Here is a 24,334-nt window from a genome sequence, read left to right as displayed (position 1 = left end):
TTGGCGATGTTTACCAAGGGAAGACTATAGTTTCAGATCTCGCCACAGATCTTCATCAGTTCCCTTGTTTCTTATTTTTCAACAAGAAACATTTTATACCCATGTGTCAATTGCTCGCTCAAATAGATACGTGCGCAAAGAAACAGTCTGATCGAGAATTTCTTTGGCACTACCTAAACTCGAGCAACTTCACTTGCAAACAAACCCAAATCTTTCCCACTGCTATGCGTTCGTCGATTCTCAACGAAAAAACACATAACTAATTTGTTGGTATTGCATACTACAGCAATAAACAACATTTCGACGGTGCCCGGTCTCACAATTAGGAGTGTTGGCGTTTTTTTATTTGGGATGAGGACTTGTATTTTGTTTTTCAAAATAGTCAGGCTTAATCCCATAGTCGTTGTCTTAATATTTTATTAAAACAACTTTAATTTATTTATATTTATTAAATACATTTTTTTAATTGTTTGTATATTTATGGATTGTTTATTGGTGTTTGACCTTTTTAAATAGGTTAGAACATATGTAAAACTCAAAAACACTCATATGTTAATTCAAAATATGAAAAAAGCTCAAATTTTTAACTATGATCTTGAATTTCTCTGCAACTACTAAATCGAATTTCATCGTTCAAAATTTTCTTCTACAGGTCATTTCATAAAAATACGAAAATATCTTTATCCGTTCAAATGTAACAGATTTTGAGCAGAAAAACACGATTCTGAACCACTTTGCGACGTAGGTTCAAAATCTTCTATCATAATGCTCAACTCCAACAAGAAAATTAATAATTCTTAGTTGTCCAACTAAATGTCAATATTCAAATCAATATTTGTTTAGAATATTTTACAATTCACTTCCTTTCCAAAGATGGCCATCGATATTCTATGGCCTGGATATTTAAATCATGGCGAAGAAAAACAAAGGACAATAATTCTTTGTTAAACTTGTGATTGGTGGTAAACAAACAGACATTAAAATTGAATAACTTTATTTCCTCAACAATAACCACAAATAGTGTTAAGTCTGCCCGGTAAAGTGACATAAAAAGTGAATGCCATTTGTCAGGGACGTTAGCATAATCGATAAATCGACAACACTTTTCAATGCTATTACCCTGCTCTTCAATGGGGCGTTGTGTAGTTGTCATATTAAATATGTATGAAATCTCAGAATTTATATCACCTTTAGTGGCTGTTTAGTGGGTGGGGGTGGCTGTGGCAGGAGCTGAAAGTATGAAAAAAGAACTAAGGAAGAAAACAACTGCAAACAGATAAGTTCTCGAGACAAGGAAGAACAAATTGAATTGTTATAACAATATGAGTAGTTAAGTGGGTCGGGTGGTGTTTATTTTATTGCTCTACTTTCTCAACTTAAACTTGCCTTGAATTTTGTTCGTTCGTTCGCTCGTTCGCTGTGTATCGCTGTTTTAACTCAATTTGCTATCATCTATTCTTGTGCTTTGTTTAAGACGATGATGGTAACAGTGGTAGTAGTAGTGTAGCGGTGAATGTGTTTGGAACCCAAGACCTCTGTTTAAAGAAAAAAAAAACAATGGCAGGAGGAAAACGACATAATAGAGCTCATGATTTCAAGTGGATGAAAGTGTCGGAGTAAATTACCGTCTTAACCACACAGCTGATAAAAATTAATGACGTCTTTTAATGTTGTTGGAAAAGTACAGAAAAAAGTAAAATAGCGAAGAAGAAGAGGCAGACGTGCCTGGTGATCAAATGTTATCCTAGCACGACAGAATGTCATTATTTATTTGATTAAGAGAATGAAATGTTGGAAATGACAGGTCGAAACTTAACAAGTAACAAGTGCATTGTTATCAACATGAGACACACCACACACACACACGCTAGGTCGTAATTATTTAATAGTCTTTGCATGATATTCCCATTTAGAATGAGGATTGTTTTTAATACCCTATACCACTATGTGGAGGGGGTATTATAAGTTGGTTTTGGCTCAAAAGTTGGTAACACAACGAAATAATGGTGGTAACCCCCTTTTATATATAACAAAATGAGTGTCTTGAGGAGCTGAGTCAAGTAGTCTCTGTGTGTCCATCCGTTAGTTCGTCTGTCCATCAAAACCTTGTAATCATTCCAGAGAAAAAGAAGCCTGTTGATTTTGGTGATGGTCAGATTCAATTTATTCAAAACTTTATTTTTATGGGAATATCTCCGCTTCCCTTAGGGGTATTCTTAAACAAAAACTTATCAGTTCGTAAGTTAATTTTTTTCGCTTAGATGGGTTGTAAACACAAAGCTATTGTAGTTAGTTGAGTAGGTTTGGCAGGGCAGTTGTAAAGGTGCAGTGTGTAGTACGGGCATGTGCCGCATGTCTGGCAGATGTTTCGCACTGTGTCTTCAATCCTTGGCAACTGACGCTCATCAGCTGCGCATTCAACGATAGTTGTTTATGACATCTGCTAGTGCATATTTGTGAATGTTATTCAAACCTGCTTGATAGCCATCCTGATCCATTTCTAGATCATGAAGAACAATCCTGACATGTCTGGGTAGTGGGTCCTATCCACCATATGGTGATTTGGATAGCTCTCACGGTAACGCCCGGGCAAATACTGCAAAGATAGCCTACTATTGTGTTGCTGTACTGGAAGAATCTGTGTCTCCTCATGTATATGGTCCACTGAAGACATGAGGCGGCATTGTGACAGGTTTGAACATTTTTCCAAAGCGTTGCACTTATATTCGCGAACCATGCTGGCGCCGCATTGCTTACCACAGATCGACTTATAGCGTTATCTGTGGTCAACAATGTTTCACCCCAAGTGCTGCCGGCTAGGGAACTAAGGACCTTGTTCCTACATCTAAGCTTGTCGTAGATAGCTGTGGCATGGGCAGTCAACGTGAACATCGATTGTGACCTCTACCCCTCTTTGGGTAGTTACTGGTCGGAATGCTGCTACCATCGACAATGGTATTCAACTCAGTTTTCACCTCTGCCGTCCATGCTGTGACATGGGCAGTCAACGTGAACATCGAATGTGACCTCTACCCATCTTGGGGTAGTTAGTGGTCGGAATGCTGCTACCATCGACAATGGTATTCAACTCTGTTTTCAGGGAAGGTACCTGACGCCACAATTTTACAATCATCCGAATACGTTACGATCTCAATGCCGCCTGGAGGGGGCGGAATACAGGAGAGGCAGAGGTTAAACAGTTCTGGAGATATCACTCAACCTTAGGGAAAACCATGTTTCATTCTACGGGGCTTGGACTAGACAAATGCTTTTGATAAGTCGATCGCCACAGCTTTGGATGACTTAGCGTTCCTGATAGCATAAGCAGCATCATCCATTGTAAATTGCGACGTAGTACTCTTCTCATCGCCTGGCACTCCCGGGGTGCTCGACAAAATGTCGTCTGAAATAACCTCTTCGCTTTAGTCAGAGTAATATCGCCAAACGTGACTGAAGTCTTGTCTTCCTTCTATCAAGGGTTCGAGATTGACCTAACCGCTGCCAACTCTTCAAAAGGTTTAACCACTTGTTTCTCCCTGACTCTCAGGTCACTGGGGTTGGCTCTACGAAGTTCATCACATTCATTTCCTAATCCTGTCACGTCTTCTGGGAAATTTGGTCTCACTTCGAGTATTCGACCAATAGGTATGTCGCGAACGGCTGCAGAAGTGATGAAGTCTTGGAACGCCCTCTCTACTACCCAAACATCAGAAGGGTTATCTGCCCAACCCTGAAGCTGTAATTAGTGAACTCTTTTAGACTACAACAATTAAATTTCCCATGATTGTTGATAGTGTGGCGTTCAGAGGTCATGAAATCGGGCCTGCTGCCGATGAAGACAATTATGGGGAGATTATCTGACCCAAGAGAAACGACGGGTTGCCAAGAGTCGCCATTTGTCAGACCTCTTAACGGGATGGTTATATCTGGCGAACTGAAACCCTCTTCGCTAATTCTGATAGGTACTAAAAGGAATGGATCTACTTGATCCATTATGGAAGTAGATCTTATTTTGGTAGTCATATCTTTTCGATAGATATCGCGCCCACTAGTCATTTCAGTGGGTCATCGTATAACTTTTGGACCAGTATGCCAGCAAGCATGGACTTGTCCACGGAAAACATAATATCGCTGTAAACAGGACCACAACGAACAATATCGGTATACATTTCCAAAGGATCTTCGAACAGACCCTAAACTGCACTTAGACACAAAGTACCAGTAGTTGTGAACCGGTATTGTCCATCTTCGAACTGAAACTAATATTGGACAAAATATGACGAAGGCCAAATTTTGAACCAAATCGGCTGATCAGTTCGAGAATTGTCGTGCTCTCCAGCCACTGCATAGGTTGCCATGGGGGGTTTTCGAACCTTTCGGGCTGTTTTCTCAAGAAGTATGGACTTGCCCCTGAAAAAAACTTTTACCATCGTAATTGAGGCAGCGAATGCAACTTGCTTCAAAAAAACTCAAAATGATTCGTGAGCAGTTCTTAAACTGTGTCCATATTCGAACCTGATCTATATCTGGAAAATATATTAAGATGTGTCAAGTATGGACCAAATCGGTCACTCTATTGAAGAGTTATCGTGAGCAAAATTTTTCCGAACATTTTTGAACTTTTGTGGGGAAGGTACCTGAACGAGTGGACCGATTGGCTTATCTTCGAACTTAAACTATGTTTGGACAAAATATTACGAAGGCCACATTATGGACCGAATCGGCATATCCGTTCCAGAGTTATCTTGTGCTCCAACCACTACACACGGTGTCGTAAGTTTTTTTTAACCTTTCCGACTATTTTCTCAGGAAGTGTGGACTGGCCCCTGATGAAACTTATACCGTCGTACAGGGTACAGTGAATACAAGGTGCTGCAACAAAAATCAAAGCGATTGAAGAGCAGGTCCTAAACTAAACTTTTCCGAAATTTTGTGTAGCAGGTACTCGAAGTAGTGCACCGATTGAATCAATGTTGAAACCTCATCTAAGTAAGGTAGAAATGTTACGATGGGCAAAGCATGGACCAAATCGGTCACCCCCTTTAAGAGTTATCGTGCGCACAAATTTTCCGAACATTTTTCAACTATTGTGGGGGAGATATCGGAAGGAGTGCACCGTGTGCACACATTTCGAACTTAAACTAAGTTTGGACAAAATATTACGAAAGCCAAGTTTTAGACTGAATCGGTTGGTCCGTTCGAGAGTTATCATGCGCTCCATTCAGCCAGACAAACGGACATGGCCAAATCAACTCCATATTGTCTGAAACGGATTTCGTTTAAACATACTTGGGGTCCAAAAGCATTATTTCGATGAGGCACATTTTTTTCTGCAACTTTCGGCTTATGTTGAAGCAACTTGCATTCGCTGCCTCAATTTCGATGGTAAAAGTTTTTTTTAGCAGCAAGTCCATACTTCTTGAGAAAACTGACCGAAAGGTGTTAAAATCCCATATGGCACCATATATAGTGGCTGGAGAGCACGATAACTCTCGAAATGATCAACTGATTAGGTACAAAATTTGGCCTTCGTCATATTTATACCCTCAGCACTTATGCTAACGAGGGTATATACACATTGATACGACCACAAATGTGCCTCATCGAAATAACGGTTTTCGACCCCAAGTATCTTTAGACAAAGTTCGTTTTAGACAATTTGGCGTCGTTTTAGCCATGTCCGTCCGCCTGTCTGTCTATCTGGCGGTCTGGTGCGCACGATAACCGATTCGAACCAAATTTAGCACTTTGTAATACTTTACACAAACTTAGTTTAAGTTCGAAGATGGGCCATATCGGTTCACTCCTTCTAGTACCTCCCACACAAAAGTTCAAAATTTTTCTGTTAAATGGTGTGAACGATAACTATCAAAGGGAGCAATCGATTTGGTTCAAACTTTTCACATCGTATAGTTCTTTTCAGATATAGATCGGGTTCGAATATGGACTATATTGGCCCACTCCTTCGGGTACCCCCACTCAAAATTCGGAAGAAGTTAAGTTTGAGAGCTCATCTTGGATTGTTTTGATTTTTTCAAAAATTACAGCTGGGTAAGTTTTTTTCGGGCGCGAGTCCATACTTCCGGATATATAGTGGCCTAAACTCTCTAAGAAACCTTGACCACACGAAATAGAATGGAAAATCTGTAAAATAACCCTCGCTGGTAGTTTCTGATTGGTTCAAACATTGGACATTGTATTACTTCACCCAGTCATGTATAAGGTTGAAATATGGACTACATCGGTCCACACTTTCGGGTACCTCCCACACAAAATTAGGAACAAGAGAAGTTTAAGAGTTCCTCTCGGATCGTGTTGAAATTTTTTCATTAGGTTGTAATAGCGATCCCATTTACAACGGTAAAATCTTTTCCGGAGTAAGTCCAAACGTCCTGAGATGATTGCCCAACAGTTCTAAAAATCCTGCGGCTCATACTAAAATGGGTAGTGTGAAAGATAATTTTCAATCTTTTTCAGAAAATTCCTGCAAACTTAGTTTAACGTAATTTAAAATTTCGAGCTATCTATCAGAAGTTTGCTCACTCAAAAAAAATTGGTATAGGTCAATGATTTGGTATAGCCCCACATTACGGTACCTACAACTTCACATATTTTGAAGCAAACATGTCATACAAAATCAATATATTTTTTGGTCAGAGGCTGAGGGTATATCTCCATCAGCACAACTGCCTGATACTTTCTTACTTGTTTGTCCAAACTTCGGTTTCAGTTCGAAGATGGGCAATACTGGACCAATACCGGTACTTCCCCCAATATTTAAAAAACTTCTTACTTACGAGTACTTACTTGACTGGCCCATTACAGAACATTTGTTCCATAGACCGAACTATGGAAAGATCTCCAATCCTCTCTGTTTTTCGCTTCGCTTTTTGGAATACCGCGACTTTTCATTTCTTCATCCACTTGTATGCTCCATCGAAGCTTAGGCCTGCCGATTCTGCGTGCACCGCCATGTGGCATGTATTCATACGCCTTTTTAGCGGGTTCATCATCGCTCATTCTTATGATATGGCCTAGCCAACGCAATCGTTGCATCTCGATACGTTTAACTATATTCATGTCTTTGTATAGTTTATATATCTCGTGGTTCATACGACGTCGATATTCACCGTCAACGCAAATCGGCCCGTAGATCTTTCGAAGAATTTTCCTATCAAACACTCCAAGCACTACCTTATCTGCTTGCGCAAGTACCCATGCTTAGGAGCCATACATTAGCACGGGTAGTATCAACGTTTTGTATAGTGTTATTTTTGTTTGTCGAGATGTGGCTTTGTTTCTAATTGCTTACTTAAACCATAGTAGCATCTGTTGGCCAATACAATTCTTCTTATTTCACAACTGATGTTGTTTGTTGTGTTTATGGCAGTGCCGAGGTAGACGAAGTCTTTAAGTACCTCAAAATTGTAGGTACCAACTTCCACTGTTGGTCCGACCTCTCTGGACGCTTTGCACGTCGACACCATCAATTTGGTCTTTTCGCCGTTTACCGCCAGACCCACTTTCGCAGATTCTGCTTCGACCTTCCTTAAGGTATCAGTTACTTCCTTTACTGATCGTCCCATGATGTCTATGTCATCAGCATAAGCAAGTAACATGCGGCTATTGGTGTAAATTGTGCCATTTCTTTTGACATTTGCATCTCGTATTACCTTTTCCAGCAAAATGTTGAATAGGTCACACGAAAGGCTCTCTCCTTGTCTGAAACCTCTTTTGGTACGAAATTCTTCGGAGAGGTTCTTTCCTATTTTAACTGACGTTAAAGTCATCTTACATCTTACAATGCCGGATGAGCTTTGCGTGGATACCTAATTCAGACATTGCATGGAATACCTTTGATCGGAGGGGACTGTGGAATGCTGCTTTATAATCGACAAAAAGGTGATATGTGTCGATCTGCATCACTTAGGTCTCCTCCAGGATTTTCCGCAAGGTAAATATCTGGTCAATGGTGGACTTGCCACATTGGTATGGTCCAATTACTTCGTTGACCATTGGCTTTAGTCGTTCGCACAATATCCCTGACACTATCTTATAGGCAATAGGGAGAAGACTTATGCCCCTATAGTTGGAGCATACAGTCTTATCTCCTTTCTTGTGGACAGGACATAGGATGCTCAGGTTAAAATCGTCGGGTACGCGTTCTTCCTGTCAGATGGTGCTAACTAGCTGATGCATACACCTTATCAGCACGTCGCCTCCGGTTTGAAACAGCACAGCTGGTAAGCCATCGGCTCTTGCTGCTTTACCTCATCTTGGCCGGGCGGTATACATTCTATACCATCTTCTGGGATTGTATCTGTGGTATCATCGTCTTCGATACTATTGGATACCAGCAGATTGGAGAAATGTTCCTTCCATATCCTGAGCACGCTATCTGTATCTGTTACCAGATAACCTTGCTGGTCTCTACAGGAGGATGTGCCTGTACCAAAGCCATCTGTTTGATGTTTCACTCTTTGGTAGAATTTTCGGACTTGATTCTGGCTCCCGTTCATCTCGATTTTTTCACACTCCCGCTTTTCCATTTCTCTCTTTTTCTTGCGTAAAAGACGTTTCTCTTATCTCCTTTTCTTCCGCTATCTCTCTCGTGCGCTACGCGTTGCTACTGATTGTAAAGTAGCTCTATATTCCGCATTTTTCTCTTCGGTAGCAGCACGACACTCCTAGTCATACCATGAATGCCTTTGTGGAGGTCTCTGGAATCCAAGTATGGATTTTGCGGCTGTTTGCATGGAGTGGGCAACATGTTGCCATTGTGTTGTTATGTTATCGGGACAAGGAGTGCTCTCATTAAGCAATTGGGCTAGTTGAGTGGAATATGCTGTGTCTGTTCGTGCTTTATTTGCAACGTTTAGACGGGTACATACCTTTGCTGCAACAAGGTAGTGGTCCGAATCAATGTTTGGGCCTCGGAACGATCGTACATCCAACACACTCGATGAATATCTTCCATCTATCACAACATGATCGATTTGATTTCTTGTTCTTTGATCTGGAGACAGCAAGGTGCCCTTATGAATATCGAGATGATTAAATCTGGTACTGCTAACTACCATGTTTTTTGCAAAGTCTATCAGCCTCATACCATTGTCAGATGTTTCACTGTGGAGACTGAATTTCCCGACTGTTGGGCCAAAGATATTCTCCTTTCCAATTTTGGCATTAAAATCGCCCAGAATGATTTTAATGTCATGGGCAGGGCAACGGCCATATGTTTCTTCTAAGCGCTCGTAAAATATATCTTTGGTCTGTTCGTCCTTTTCTTCAGTGGGAGCATGAGCGCAAATAAAGCTGATGTTGAAGAATTTAGCTTTTATTCCAATTGCAGCAAGTCTTTCATTCACTGGGAAGAAGCTGGATACCAGATGTTTTAGTCTCCGACTAACTATGAATCCACAACCAAACTCATGCTTTGTATCATGGCAGCTATAATACACTGCGTCACCTTTAGGTGTTGTTGTGACATCTTTCCCGGTCCATCGTATTTCCTGTATGGCAGTAATGTCGGCCTTGTACTTTTCATGTACATCTGCCAGCGCGTAAACTGCACCTTCTCTATAAAGAGTGCGAACATTCCAGGTGCAGATTCGCAGATCATGGTCCTTAAAACGTTTGCGGGGTTCGTCAACTTTAGAGCGGTTTGTTTTTCTTTTCTTTCGTTTTTTCATAGTAGGCTGTTTCTTCTAGGGGAGGGTTACTAACCCGACGCCCAAACCCAAGATTTTAAAGTTCCTATGGGTGAACGCGCGGCACATGTTAGCTCACTACCTTTAACGGATGTTAATGACAGTTCCCCAGGTGACACCACGGGAAGGTCAGTGTCCACTTGAGATGAAAGAGGGACCAAGACAAATCCTGGGCCTTGCCATGTTAAAACCGGTCAGGACCGTTCCTTGATATCTTCCATCCCCTACGTCACCCACAGCATTGTTTATAGATGAGAAAAATCCACCATATGTAGTGGCTGGAGGGATCCGAATACTGCGTTCGTCCACACTTTGGATATTGTAATACTTCTACGAATATTAGATGAAGTTCGAAGGTGGTGATTATAGGTCCACTTCTTCCGGTACCTCCCCCACAATAGTTCGAAAATATTCGCTAAAATGGTACGAGCGATTTCTCATAGATGTAGCAACCGATTTGGTCCAAAGTTTGGATCTCTAAATATTGTCGAAACATAGTTTATGTTCACATTTGGGCCCTATCTGTCCAATCTTTGTGGTACCAACCACACAAATGTTCAACATTTTTGTGTGATTAAGGGTCTGTTCGAGGATCCTTTGGACATTTTTACAGAAGGTTTTCCTAGTGACCCTGTTTTCAGCGATATTATGTTTTTCATAGGCTAGTGTGATAAAATGCCCTATCTATCGTTATCCCCGAAAATTTTTGAGCTTTAAACCTATCCATACTTTTGTCGGTTCATACGCCCAACATTTTAAAAACCCCCTAAATACATAAGTTTTTTTTTTGGAAAACAAAGTATTTCAATCCACACAGGCTGAGGGTATATCTCTGTCGTCAAAGCCGACTGATACTTTTTTTCTTGTTTACTTGTTTTTTAGTCTGGCTTAATACCATTGTTGTTGTTTTTATATTTTAAAGCCACATATTTATTAGTGGAGAAAATTAGGAATTGTTCGCAAAGCGATAAGGCAGGGAAGACTATAGTTTCCATATTCGCCACAGTATCTCATCAGAACCCTTGTTATTTGTTTGTGGATATTCTCCACCGAAGTTACTTTTCAATAACTTCTTCAACAACAAAAAAAACAAAAAAACTTTTTAAAAAACAAAATATTTTTACTTACTTAAACACCCAATGGGAAAATCTGTCCATAAACAAAAAAGTTTTCACACAAAGCTGATTTGAAAATCACCTCTCAATAGCAATGATTGTGACATAAAAATCCATCAGGAAAACTAAACTTATCGTTCAATGTTTTGCTCATATTCCTATTGGTGTGAAAATATTTCACACAAACACACATGTTGCTACCACTACTACTACATACGAGTATACATCTAACAACTTCCTTCGCTAATCTAATCTAATAATGACTGACAGTTGGCTACTTTTGTGTTATCCCAACTGGCCAAACTAACATTCGGAAGCTAAGCACCATTTCGCAGTAATAAAATATTTGAATTTTACTTTGAGGCGGCAAAAAGACAAAAAAAAAACAGAAGCAGCAACGAAAACTAATTCGGCAAACAGGATTTCAAGCGACATGCTTGGAAAATATTGTGTCAAAAACAAGTGGAATGAGATTGACATAAAGCTATTTTGTAACAGGAAACGTGTGGACAGGATATCCGGTGACCAACAATGGAGTATGTTAGTGCAGTTAGTGTTCGTTGGTCGGTTGATGGAACATTGAATATTTTGAACGTGTTTTTTAGCCATTGTGCTTCCTCTTCCTCTCTGTCTCTTTCAACTTGTCAGCATTTTTATTTCAAAGTTTTGCCTAATAAAAATCTCGGTCGATTTGTGCCATTTGAGCTTTTTTTCTTTTTTTTTTTTGGAAACCCTCGTCTATATTGGTTTGCAGCCGATAAAGAAGAAAAATGTGTGGGAGTGCTACTATAAAAATAGAAAATAATATTTAGTTTTTCATTGATGATTTTTCGTTTAATTTTTGTTATCTATGGCCAACAGTTCAGCCATTTTCCCCCACATTGTTTGTGTTTTTTCTCTTTGTTCCCTTTTGTATGAAACTAACATTTATTTATGTTCGTTTGTTTTGTGTGTGTGTGTGCGTTCTTTTACAGGTTACTTTGGATAGCTTTACAATTGGACGCTTCACTTCATATACCCAGGATGGCTGCCCGGATGGTTATATGCAAATAGCTGAATCAGCCCGCACACCCATCGGGGGCATGTGGTGTGGCACATCGTGGGGACCAGTACTCTTCTACAGTGAATCTCGTTCGTTGATTTTTACAATCAAACTAAATAAGTGAGTATTAACTATTTTTTCTGTTAACATTCTCCATAGACAAAGCTGTTTTTTAGGAAGTTCGAATATTTGTTCGTTTTCATTTTGTAAATTGTGGGTGGTAGGTATAAGGGGGTTTTTAGCAAAAACCAAGAAACAATTGTGAACTACTAAAATCTCGGAATTTTTATATATGAAGACATTTAGAAATGTCTTCTATAGATGAAGACTTCAAAACAGGCCTTTGGAACGGTCTTCAATAGAAGACGATTTTTACTAAGGACTTCAAAGGACGAAGACCTTTACCAAGGTCTTAACAAAGTCATGAATGATGAAGGTCTGTACCAAGGCCTTCAATAGATAAAGACCTTTACCGAAGATCTTCATCATTTGTCGACCTTGATGTCACTATTTATTATATGTTTCTAATTAGCTTTTCTGTTTAATTGGGCTTTATCTTCAGTTCTAGAAATGTGGCTGCTTCGATGTGTTGTAGCCCCAAACCTACTGGAGTTGTTGAGTAGGTTTGTCTTGGCAGTTGAAAAGGTGCAATGCGTCGTGAGTGCCTGTTCCTGTGCCGCACGCTGGGCAGATGTTTAGCACGGTGTCATCGATCTTTGCCTGAACGTAGTTGACCCAAAACTACTCTGGTTTGTCGTTGCAGCTGAGGCTTCTCAGGGGTTATATCTTGTAACGTTGGAGCTCTCTTTCGAGATCATTAAGATCCCTCCTGACAAGAATGGGTGGGACTAGTCCTATACACAATATGTTGATTGGGATGCCTCTCACGGTAACACCCGAGTCAGTACTGCAACGAAAACATGCCATTATGTTACAATTTTTGTCTCTTCATGTATATGCACGGTGCTCTTGAAGCAACTTTAAATGGAAGGTGCTTACACTTGGGAAGTTTTTGCGGATTCTGAAACTACAATGTTCATAGATGATAAAAATAAAAAAACAAAAAAACCGCCGGAGCGCTTTTTAAATTCTGGTCGGCAATTTCCCAACTTAAATTTATTTATCTCGAAAATGGTACAACCTAGGAAAAAATTATGAGAGCCAATATTGTAGAAAATTTGCAAAGCTAAAAGATTCTCTCTAGTCCCATTTCGATAAGACTTACCAAATCGTGAAAACCTAACCAAACATCTGAACATCTATATATCTCAAAAATGGTAAAATCTAGGAACAAATCATAACGGTCACTCCTCTAGAGAATTTTCATAGCTACAACATTTGCTTTAGCTCCATTTCGATACGACTTGCCGCTTCGAAGCAAAATCGCGAAAACCTAAAATTAACCTGAAAATGTGAATTTTGACCGCGATTTATTTCAAAATCCCTACAGCGATTTTGTTAGTTTTTTTTTGTTTTTTGATTTTTCTCATTTATTAACAATAGAGCTTCAGAATCCGCAAAAACTTCCCAGGTGTAAGCACCTTCCATTTAAAGTTGCTTCAAGAGCACCGTGTATTGTAACGACAGGTTTTTCCCCCTTGTGCTCGAGTAAGCTCGCGGGGCCAAGGTTCGTACAGAAATTTATATTGTATAGAGACAGAAAGAGAGAGGCAGGTGTGATTTTGGTTGAATATTTCAAGTTCTTTTATTGACTAAGATGAAGAGGTGCATAGGCTAAAGATTATAATGATAATGCTTTTGGTAAGAGACTAGTATCTATATGAGTAGGATGTCCGTCCGTAACAACCGTGGTATCTTCGCTCAGTTTGGGAGTGCTCCTCCGAGAATAGGATAAGTACTAGGGCTGGGTAACAGGATACGGGACCGTGGGCTTGTGAGACCTGGATAAAAAACCTTAGTAAGTACTCAAGCAAGGATACTGGGGAATACTATTGCAAGAGATCTTAGTATGAACTCAAGCAAGGATACCAGGGAACACTACTGCAAGAGACCTTAGTAAGTACTCAAACAAGAATACTAGCGAATACTACTGCAAGATACCTTAGAAAGTACTCAAGCAAGGATACTAGGGAATACTACTGCGAGAGACCTTAGTAAGTACTCAAGCAAGGACACTGGGGAATACTACTGCAAGAGACCTTAGTAAGTACTCAAGCAAGGACACTGGGGAATACTACTGCAAGAGACTTTAGTAAGTACTCAAGCAAGGATACCAGGGAATACTACTGCAAGAGACCTTAGTAAGTACTCAAGCAAGGATACGGGAGAATTCAAGGATCGGGAGATAATCGAAGGATATTTTTAGGATCGAAGGATATCCCAAGGATCGAAGGATATTCCAAGGATTCCTCGGAGTCTTAAGGGTACTTCAAGGATATCCCAAGGATCAAGGATTACCCAAGGGATATTTCTAGGATCGAAGGATTATCCAAGAATCGAAGAATATTCCAAGGGTACCTCGGAGTCTTAAGGATATCCCAAGGATCAAGGATTACCCGAAGGATACACTCAAAGAATAATATATGAATGTTATGACTTACATGGATGCTTACAGGACACCAGGACTTTCGATTACACTTCGCCGAAGTTGCCGCCGGTCGATGTTCACGCACTGAGGGTCTCGCGCTGACTGCCCCAATTTGACAATCGTCCGCCTTTTATATGGTCGTAGACCACGTGTTTCCCATAGGAATAACGGGAACTTGTTTTGATCTAAATTGGCTCTCTCTCTCGCAACTCCCTTTATGGGAGTTGTTGTTTATCTCAACCAATGGCTGAGTTACTCTCACGTCAGGGCTAACGGGATATTGACAGAGACTGAAGGTTTTAAATTAAAATAAATCCCTTTATTAATTCGGTTGGATATAAACAAATCAAATTCAAATCAGCAAAAGTGGTGGCAAAATTGAGGGGCTCCGATTTTTGCCGTTACAGTATGGTCTAGTAAAGCTTTTTCACAAAGGACATCTGTGAAGGTACCTCACGCCAACATCGTAAAATCATCCGCATTCGTTACGATATCAATGCCGTATGGAGGGGTTGGAATACAAGGTAGGTAGAAGCTAACTATTCCGGAGATATGACCCTACCTTGGGAAACTTCCTTTTTCACTCTTCGGGACTTGGACTTCTGGTTCCTGACACATATAATTGGTTATCCAACGTTTAAAAATAGGTCGGAGGGAAGTTTGCTCGATGTCTTCATGCACCATGGAGTGCTTATCAGTGTCAAATGCTTTTGACAAGCCAAGCGACACCATCACTCTTCTATCACACGTCTTGCTCTGGTTGATCCCTCTACTAATATGTGTTCTGTAACTTTTATCGATTCAAAAATTGTTAAAATGCCTTTTGTTATTTTAACAACTACAAAACAAACAAATGAAATTGTTGTAAAATAAACAATGAGTAAAGTTGTTAAAAAGTTACATAATAGGCCCCTGGAGCGTTAGTAATAACGCTGGAGAGGATTAAAGCCTCAATGGTATTTACTACTGGAGAGAAAAGCGATATCGGTCTGTATGAGTCATCTTTGCTGGCATGCTTGCCATGCTTCAATAGCGGGACCACCCTGTCCATTTTCCAAACTTCGGGTACGATGTGGGTGGCTAACGACAGGTTGAGAACTTAAGTGAGATAATCGACTCCCGGCTTAGCCAGCTGTTTCAGCATTGTCACGGATGATTTAGCGTTCCGGATGACATTCGCAACAACATTCATTGTAAACTGTAGTGGTTCATCCTCGGAAGGAAGAAATCTGATGCGACGTATCACTCTTTTCTTCGCCCTGTCACCCGGTGTGCTCGACAAACTATCGATAAAAATAACTTTCGCACCTACACGGATCATACAGCGTAACGTAACCAAACGTACGTAACGGAGGTCCTATACTTCTTCTTTCCATTGTTCGAAATACCCTTCGGGTATTCGACAAACAGCTATGTATACGGCTAGCGGCTGCTGCAGTGAAGGCTTCTCGGAACATCAGCAATATTGTGCAGATCTCTGAAGCGGCAATGAGTGAACTCTTTGAAACTAGACCAATTAGCATTCCCATGGTTGATGAAAGTGCGACATTTAGAGGACGATCTGCTGATGGAGACAATTATGGTTAGATGCTCTAACCCAAGGGCGACAACGGGTTTCCAGATGATGTCATTTGTCACATCAGGCTACACGATGGTTTTATCTGGCGAACTGTGACACTCTCCGCTAATTTTGGTAGAGGCGTCCCCATTGACCGTGCAAAACGCAGAGCTTTCAATCTGCTCAACCAGCAGTATACCTCTCTGCTCTTTGTCATGGACCGAATACCACAACTCACGATGAGCATTAAAGTCCCCCAAGACCTACATCCTGGAGTCAGTACAGCTATTTATCGGCGGGATGTACATATACGTTGAGCAACTCTACCTTGGCAGTATCACACCTGACTGCTACCAGCATACATTCCATGTGCGGATCTATAGAACCAGGCTTAAACAAGATAGGTATGTATAGAATAGACTTGTGCAAAAGAAAGTAGTCCCCCACCCCCATTTTGGTGCGATCCTTCCTCAGTGCGTTATAACGATCACAACGCAGTAACCTGCAGTTACCTCTTACCTCGTAGTCCATTAAAATTGCAAAAAAGATGCATTTACCGTGGCTGGAACAGCAACGGCTGGTATAAGTGCTGCGTGTGCGGCTGCCGTTGGGGAGACCCTCACATGGACGAGTCCAGAGCACCCCTGAAATGCACCCATGCCCGCCATCTATTGCATCTCACCGAAGTTTGAGTGTTTGTATATTCGGATGTGACAAACCGAACACATCCATATTGGTCCTGGGTTTTCCTCCCTCCCGGCAGGGACCAAGAGAATCAGAAGCAAGCATTTAGGGATATGCTGCTCTCTACACAGAAAAACGATACAAATACAAAAATGTGTATACTGAGGTGTAAGGGACGGGTGATGTAGGGGATGGAAGATACCAAGGAACGGTCCTGACCGGCTTTAACATGGCAAAGCCCAGGATTTACCTTGGTCCCTCTTTCATCTCAAGTGGGCACTAACCTCCCCGTGGTGTCACCTGGGAAACTGCCTTCAACACCCGTTAAAGGTAGTGAGTGAGTGGGTTTGGGCGTCGGGTTAGTAACCCTCCCCTAGAAAAGCCTACTATGAAAAAAAAAGCCCTCAAAAGTTGGCGACCCCCGCAAACTTTTTAAGGACCATGATCTGCGAATCTGCACCCGGAATGTTCGCACTCTTTAAAGAGAAGGTGCAGTTTACGCATTGGCAGATGTACTTGAAAAGTACAAGGCCGACATTACTGCCATACAGGAAATACGATGGAACGGGAAAGTCGTCACAACAACACGCACTGTATTATAGCTGCCGTGACGTAAAGCATGAGTTTGGTTGCTGATTCGTAGTTAGTCGGAGGCTAAAACATCTGGTATCAAGCTTCACCCCAGTGAATGAAAGACTTGCTACAATTCGAATAAAAGCTAAATTCTTCAACATCAGGTTTATTTGTGCTCATGCTCCCACTGAAGAAAAGGACGAACAGACCAAAGATATATTTTACGAGCGCTTAGAAGAAATTTATGACCATTGCCCCGCCCATGACATTAAAATTATACTAGGCGATTTTAATGCCAAAATTGGAAAGGAGAATATCTTTGGCCCAACAGTCGGGAAATTCAGTCTCCACAGTGAAACATCTGACAATGGTATGAGGCTGATAGACTTTGCAGCTGCAAGAAACATGGGAGTTGGTAGTACCAGATTTAAGCATCTCGACATTCAAAAGGGTACCTGGCTGTCGCCAGATCAAAGAACAAGAAATCAAATTGATCACGTTGTGATAGATGGAAGACATGCATCAAGCGTGTTGAATGTACGATCGTTCCGAGGTGCAAACATAGACTCGGACCACTAACTTGTTGCAGCAAAGGTACGTACCAGATTAAACGTAGCAAACAAAATGCGAACAGACACAACACGGAAGTTGGACATCGGTAAGCTGTAATCACAACAGATAGCCACAGCATATTCCACTCAACTGGCCCAACTGCTTAATCAAAGCACTCCTCGTCCCGATAGGACGTTATCATCAGCTAGTTAGATCCATATGGCAAGAAGAACTCGTACCCGACGATTGGAACCTGAGCATCCTGTGTCCCGTCCATAAGAAAGGAGATAAGACTTTATGCTCCAAATATAGGGGCATAAGTCTTCTCCCTATCGCCTACAAGATAGTGTCAGGGATATTGTGCGAACGACTAAAGCCCATGGTCAACGAAATAATTGGACCATACCAATGCGGCTTTAGACCTGGCAAGTCCACCATTGACCAGATATTTTCCCTGCTGCAAATTCTGGAGAAGATCCAAGAGATGCAGATCGACACCTATCACCTTTTTGTCGATTATAAAGCAGCCTTCGACAGCTCACTACGTTCAAAGGTATTCCAAGCAATGCCTGAGTTTGGCATCCCCGCAAAGCTCATTCGACTTTGTAAAATGACTCCAACTGACACAAGATCTTCAGTTAAAATAGGAAAGAACCTCTCCGAAGAGTTTTGTACAAAAAAAGGGTTTCAGGCAAGGAGACAGCCTTTCGTGTGATCTTTTCAACATCCTGCTAGAAAAGGTTATACAATCTACACCAATAGCCACATGTTACTTGCTTATGCTGATGATATAGACATCATGGGACGATCAGTAAAATATGTAACCGATACCTTTATGAAGGTTGAAGGAGAATCTGCTAAAGTGTGTCTGGCGGTAAACGGTGAGAAGACGAAGCTGATGATGTCGACGCGCAATGCGTCCATTGAGATTGGACCAACTGTTGAAGTTGCTTCCTATAATGTTGAGGTAGTAAAAGACTTCGTATACCTCAGCACCGCCGTAAACACAACAAACGACATCAGTTGTGAAATAAAAAGAAGAATTGTATTGGCCAACAGATGCTACTTTGGCTTATGTAAGCACTATAAAAAAAGCCACAACTCGTCAAACAAAAAAACGCTTTACAAAACACTGATACTACCCGTGCTGATGTATGGTTCCTAAGCAAGCAGATAAGGCAGTGCTTGGCGTGTTTAAGAGAAAAATTCTCCGAAAGATCTACGGACCGATCTGCGTTGACGGTGAATATCGACGTCGTATGAACCACGAGCTGTATCTGCTATACAACGACATCAATATAAAGGGTGATTTTTTATCTATTATCTTTTTGGCAACACTGGTTTAAACAACTGTCAAACATCTTCAGTTTAGTCTATAATTTAACAATGAATCGTCTTACAAACGAACAACGCTTGCAAATTATTGAATTTTATTATCATAAAGTTGGCCGAAGATCGACTTTTTTATCGAAAAAATCGTGTTTAGCGACGAAGCTCATTTTTGGCTCAATGGGTACGTTAATAAGCAGAATTGTCGATGTTGGGGTAAAGATCAGCAAAAAGCATTGCAAGAGCTACCATTGCATCCAGAAAAAGTCAGAGTTTGGTGCGGTTTATGGGCTGGTGGCACCATTGGACCGTACTTCTTCAAAGAGGATGCGAATCGTAATGTAACTGTGAATGGTGAGCGCTACCGTGAGATGATATCCAACTTTTTTGCCTAAAATGCAAGAGCTTGACTTGCATGACATGTGGTTTCAACAAGACGGTGCCACATGCCACACAGCACGCGTAACAATGGACTTATTGAGAGGCTAGTTCGGTGAACCGGTCAATTGGCCGCCTAGATCGTGCGATTTAACGCCTTTAGACTATTTTTTGTGGGGCTATGTTAAATCTCATGTCTACACACATGCCGCTTCAATTGACGCATTGGAAGACAACATTGATGCATTTATTCACGAGATACCGGCCGAAATGTTGGAAAGAGTATGCCAAAATTGGGGCGCAGTCACGGTTAACATTTGCATGAAATAATCTTCAAACATTAAATTATATGGACCGTACTATCGATTCAAATCAAGATTTCATGCATTTTTCTGAATTTTATGTTTTTTTTTTTTTTTTTTTGAAAAACTTTCCTACAGTTCTTAAAAAATCACCTGTTAGTTAAACGTATCGAGATGCAGCGATTGCGTTGGCTAGGCCATATAATAAGAATGAGCGATGATGAACCCGCTAAAAAGGCGTATAAATTCGAGCCACATGGCGGTGCACGCAGAATTGGCAGGTCAAAGAATAGATGGCGCAAACAAGTGAATGAAGAGATGACAAGGTGCGGTATTCCAAAAAGCGAAGCACGAAACAGAGAGAATTGGAGATCTTTTGTTAATTCGGTCTAATGAACAAATGTTCTGTAATGAGCCAGCTAAGTAAGTAAGTATACTGAGGTGGCAACTTCTGTTGTGTGGTTCCGGTTCCATCCGGTATCGAAGAACCCTCCGCCGTGAAATTGACGACTTTGGTAAAGGTCAACAATCATCTACTGACAACCTTCCTAAAAATCTTCATATATTGAAGACTTTGGTGAAAGTCTTCTTCTATTGAATTGTCTTCATCTATAGAATACCTTGTTACAGGTTTTCATATATTGAATACTTTGTTAAAGGTTTTCATCTATTGAGGACCTTGTTAAAGGTCTTCTTCTATTGAAGACCTTCGTAAAGGTCTTCGTCATATCTATTAAAGACCTTGCTAAAGGTCTTCACCTATTGAAGTCCGTCGTATAGGTCTTCATCTATTGAAGACCACAGCAAATGCCAATCTTTTGAGAGCCTTAGTAAAGGCCTTCATCTATTGAGGGCATTGGTAAAGGTCATCATCTATAGAATACCTTGGTACAGGTTTTCAAATATTGAAGACTTTGTTAAAGGTTTTCATCTATTGAGGACCTTGTTAAAGGTCTTCGTCATATCTATTAAAGACCTTGTAAAAGGTCTTCATCTATTGAAGACATTGGTAAAGGTCTTCGTCATATCTATTAAAGACCTTGGTAATGATCTTCATCTATTGAAGTCCTTCGTATAGGTCTTCATCTATTGAAGAACACAGCAAATGTTAATCTAATGAGAACCTTCGTAAAGACCTTTGTAAAGGTCTTCATCTATTGAGGGCATTGGTAAAGGTCATCATCTATAGAATACCTTGCTACAGGTTTTCATATATTGAAGACCTTGTAAAGGGTCTTCATCTATTGAAATTCTTGGTAAAGGGGTTTATCTATTGAATAATTTCGTATAAGGTACTCAATATTGGGGACCTTGTTAAAGGTCTATGGAAAACCTTGGTAAAGGTTTTTATCTATTGAATAACTTCGTATAGATCTTGCTAAAGCTCTTCATCTATTGATGTCCTTCGTAAAGGTCTTCATCTATTGAAATCCTTGGTAAAAGTCTTTATCTATTGAATAATTTCGTACAGATCTTGGTAAAGGTCTTTATCTATTCAATAACTTCGTATAGATCTTGGACATTGATAAACAGAAGACCATGGTAAAGGTCTTCTTACTTACTTACTTACTTACTTAGCTGGCCCATTACAGAACATTTGTTCCATAGGCCGAACTAAGAAAAGATCTCCATTCCTCTCTATTTGTTGCTTCGCACTCTGGAATACCGCGCCTTTTCTTCTCATCATCCACTTGTTTGCGCCATCTATTCCTTGGCCTGCCAATTCTGCGTGCACCGCCAAGCGGTCCGTATTTATACGCCTTTTTAGCGGGTTCATCATCGCTCATTCTTATGATATGGCCTAGCCAACGCAATCGCTGCATCTCGATACGTTTAACAATATTGATGTCGTTGTATAGCAGATACAGCTCGTGGTTCATGCGACGTCGATATTGAGATTGGTCCGTAGATCTTTCGAAGAATTTTTCTCTCAAACACACCAAGCACTGCCATGTCTGCTTGCGCAAGTACCCAGGCTTCGAAGCCATACATCAGCACGGGTATTATCAGTGGTTTGTAGAGCGTTAATTTTGTTTGACGAGATGTGGCTTTGTTTTTAAACTGCTTACTTAAACCAAAGTAGCCAATACGACGCATTGCGCGTCGACACCATCAACTTGGTCTTCTCACAGTTTACCACCAGACCCACTTTAGCAGATTCTCCTTCGACCTTTATAAAGGTATCAGTTACTTCTTTAACTGATCGGCCCATGATGTCTATATCATCAGCATAAGCAAGTAACATGTGACTATTGTTGTAGATTGTGCCACTTCTTTTGACGTTTGCCTCTCGTATAACCTTTTCCAGCAGGATGTTGAAGAGATCACACGAAAGGCTGTCTCCTTGTCTGAAACCTCTATTGGTACAAAACTCTTCGGAGAGGTTCTTTCCAATTTTAACTGAAAACCTAGTGTCAGTTAAAGTCATTTTACAAAGCCGGATGAGCTTTGCGGGGATACCAAATTCAGACATGGCTAGGAATACCTTTGAACGCAGCGGGCTGTCGATGGCTGCTTTATAATCGACAAAAAGGTGGCATGTGTCGATCTGCATCTCTTGGGTCTTCTCCAGGATTTGCCGCAGGGTAAATATCTGGTCAATGGTGGACTTGCCAGGTCTAAAGCCGCATTGGTATGGTCCAATTATCTCGTTGACCATAGGCTTTAGTCGTTCGCACAATATCCCTGACACGATATTGTAGGCAATAGGGAGTAGACTTATGGCTCTATAGTTAGAGCATACAGTCTTATCACCCTTCTTGTGGACGGGGCACAGGATACTCAGGTTCCAATCGTCGGGTACTCGTTCTTCCTGCCTAGCTGATGAATACACCTTATCAGCGTGTCGCCTCCGGTTTTGAACAGTTCGGCTGGTAAGCCATCGGCCCCTGCTGCCTTATTATTCTTCAGCCGATTTATTGTTGTCCTTACCTCATCTTGGCTGGGCGGTATACATTCAATACCATCTTCTTGGATTGGGACTGTGGTATCTTCGTCGTCTTCGCTGCTATTGGATACCAATAGATTTGAAAAATGTTCTTTCCATATCCTGAGAACACTATCTGTATCAGTTACCAAATTACCTTGCTGGTCTCTACAGGAGGATGTGCCTGTACCAAAGCCATCAGTTTGATGCTTGACTCTTTGGTAGAATTTTCGGACTTCATTCTGGCTCCTGTACATCTCGATTTTTTCACACTCCCGCTTTTCCATCTCTCCATTTTTCCTGCGGAAAAGACGTTTCTCCTCTCTCCTTTTCCCCCGATATCTCTCTCGTGCGCAACGCGTTGCTACAGATTGAAAAGTAGCCCTATATGCCGCATTTTTCTCTTCGGTGGCAGCACGACACTCCTGATCATACCATGGATTCCTTGGTGGAGGTCTCTGGTATCCAAGTATGGATTTTGCGGCTGTTTGCATGGAGTGGGCAATGCTTTGCCATTGCGCTGATATGTTATTTGTAAAGGTCTTCATCTACTGAAAAACCTTGGTAATTGTAATCGTTAATAAAGATCTTCATCCATTGAAGTCCTTCGCAAAGGACTTCTTCTATTGAAGACCTTGGTAATGGTCTAGATCTATTTATTTCGATCTTAAAAAATTGAAAATGTCTTCTAGATTTAAATGTTTTTAGAGATCTTTCAAAATGTATTCTATAGTTACCAATAACACTGTTTGCTTGGTTATTATTATTACTACTCCATTATAGTTTCCCATTTTTACCTCTAACAACCAAAACACACAATAACACCCTAGCCACCTCCCCCAACAGACAAAAACTTTTGTTTTATTTTTCGTTTTTGTTCTCAACAACTGAACTTTTAATGAAATTTTTTTATACGATGTCTCATAACTATGTTTTTGTTGCTGTTTTTTGGAACAATTTTCAGATTAGCACGTGATCAAAGTGGTTATAATTTCGACTTTCGTATACGTTACAAAATGCTATCCCGTGACAGTTCAGTTACACGTTATGGCGGAATAAAAGTTGAAGGTATGTATAGAAAGGCAAACTACTCTCAGATTAAGTACATGTAGTTATATTGGAATTTTTTGGTGGTGTATACAAAACTGTTTTGTTTTAGTTTCGGGAGAGAAATTTAAAGTTTTTATACACGTATTTCAGCATAAGTTAGTAGAACTAAAAATAAAATAAAGTGGTAACATGTTGAAAATATTTTGATAAAAAAAGTTAAATAAGGAAGTGTTTGTCAAATATGGTGTAATCTTTGTAGTATCTGAAATTGGTATGCTTTATTAAAATGTTGTAAAAACACCGACTTTTGGCTGTTGGGTTTTGCCCTATATTACGCCATGAAAGACATAAACCCATGACGGGTGATATTTCGAACACCATCCAACCACTTTAGAACTCTAAAGCAATTGTCCGTTAAGAAGTATAAATGAAATGGCTAAAGAAATTCGACACATCCGAATTGGGTGTGTTAGCTAGTCCTGTCATTGCAATGGCATTGCTGATAAATACATAGAATTCTTTAGATTGTTTTTAAATATTTATTTCATTTAAAAAAAACGTAACATT

The 24,334-nt window shown here is 40.5% G+C and overlaps 1 protein-coding gene across 2 annotated transcripts in view; it reads left to right on the top strand.

Annotated features, from left to right (window-relative positions):
• Nucleotides 1–24,334, top strand: part of LOC141403615 (uncharacterized) — a 622,248-nt gene that overhangs the window by 465,933 nt on the left and 131,981 nt on the right. For both annotated transcript variants that reach the window (XM_073986301.1, XM_073986300.1), the window contains exons 6-7: nt 11,800–11,987; nt 23,682–23,785. In XM_073986301.1, the coding sequence (XP_073842402.1) occupies nt 11,800–11,987; nt 23,682–23,785 (292 nt within the window). The remainder of the gene's footprint in view (nt 1–11,799; nt 11,988–23,681; nt 23,786–24,334) is intronic.

Source organism: Musca autumnalis, unplaced genomic scaffold, assembly GCF_047663935.1.
Source record: "Musca autumnalis isolate F117 unplaced genomic scaffold, ASM4766393v1 scaffold_4, whole genome shotgun sequence".
NCBI classification, from domain to species: Eukaryota; Metazoa; Arthropoda; class Insecta; order Diptera; family Muscidae; genus Musca; species Musca autumnalis.
This window is presented reverse-complemented; position numbering and strand designations above follow the sequence as displayed.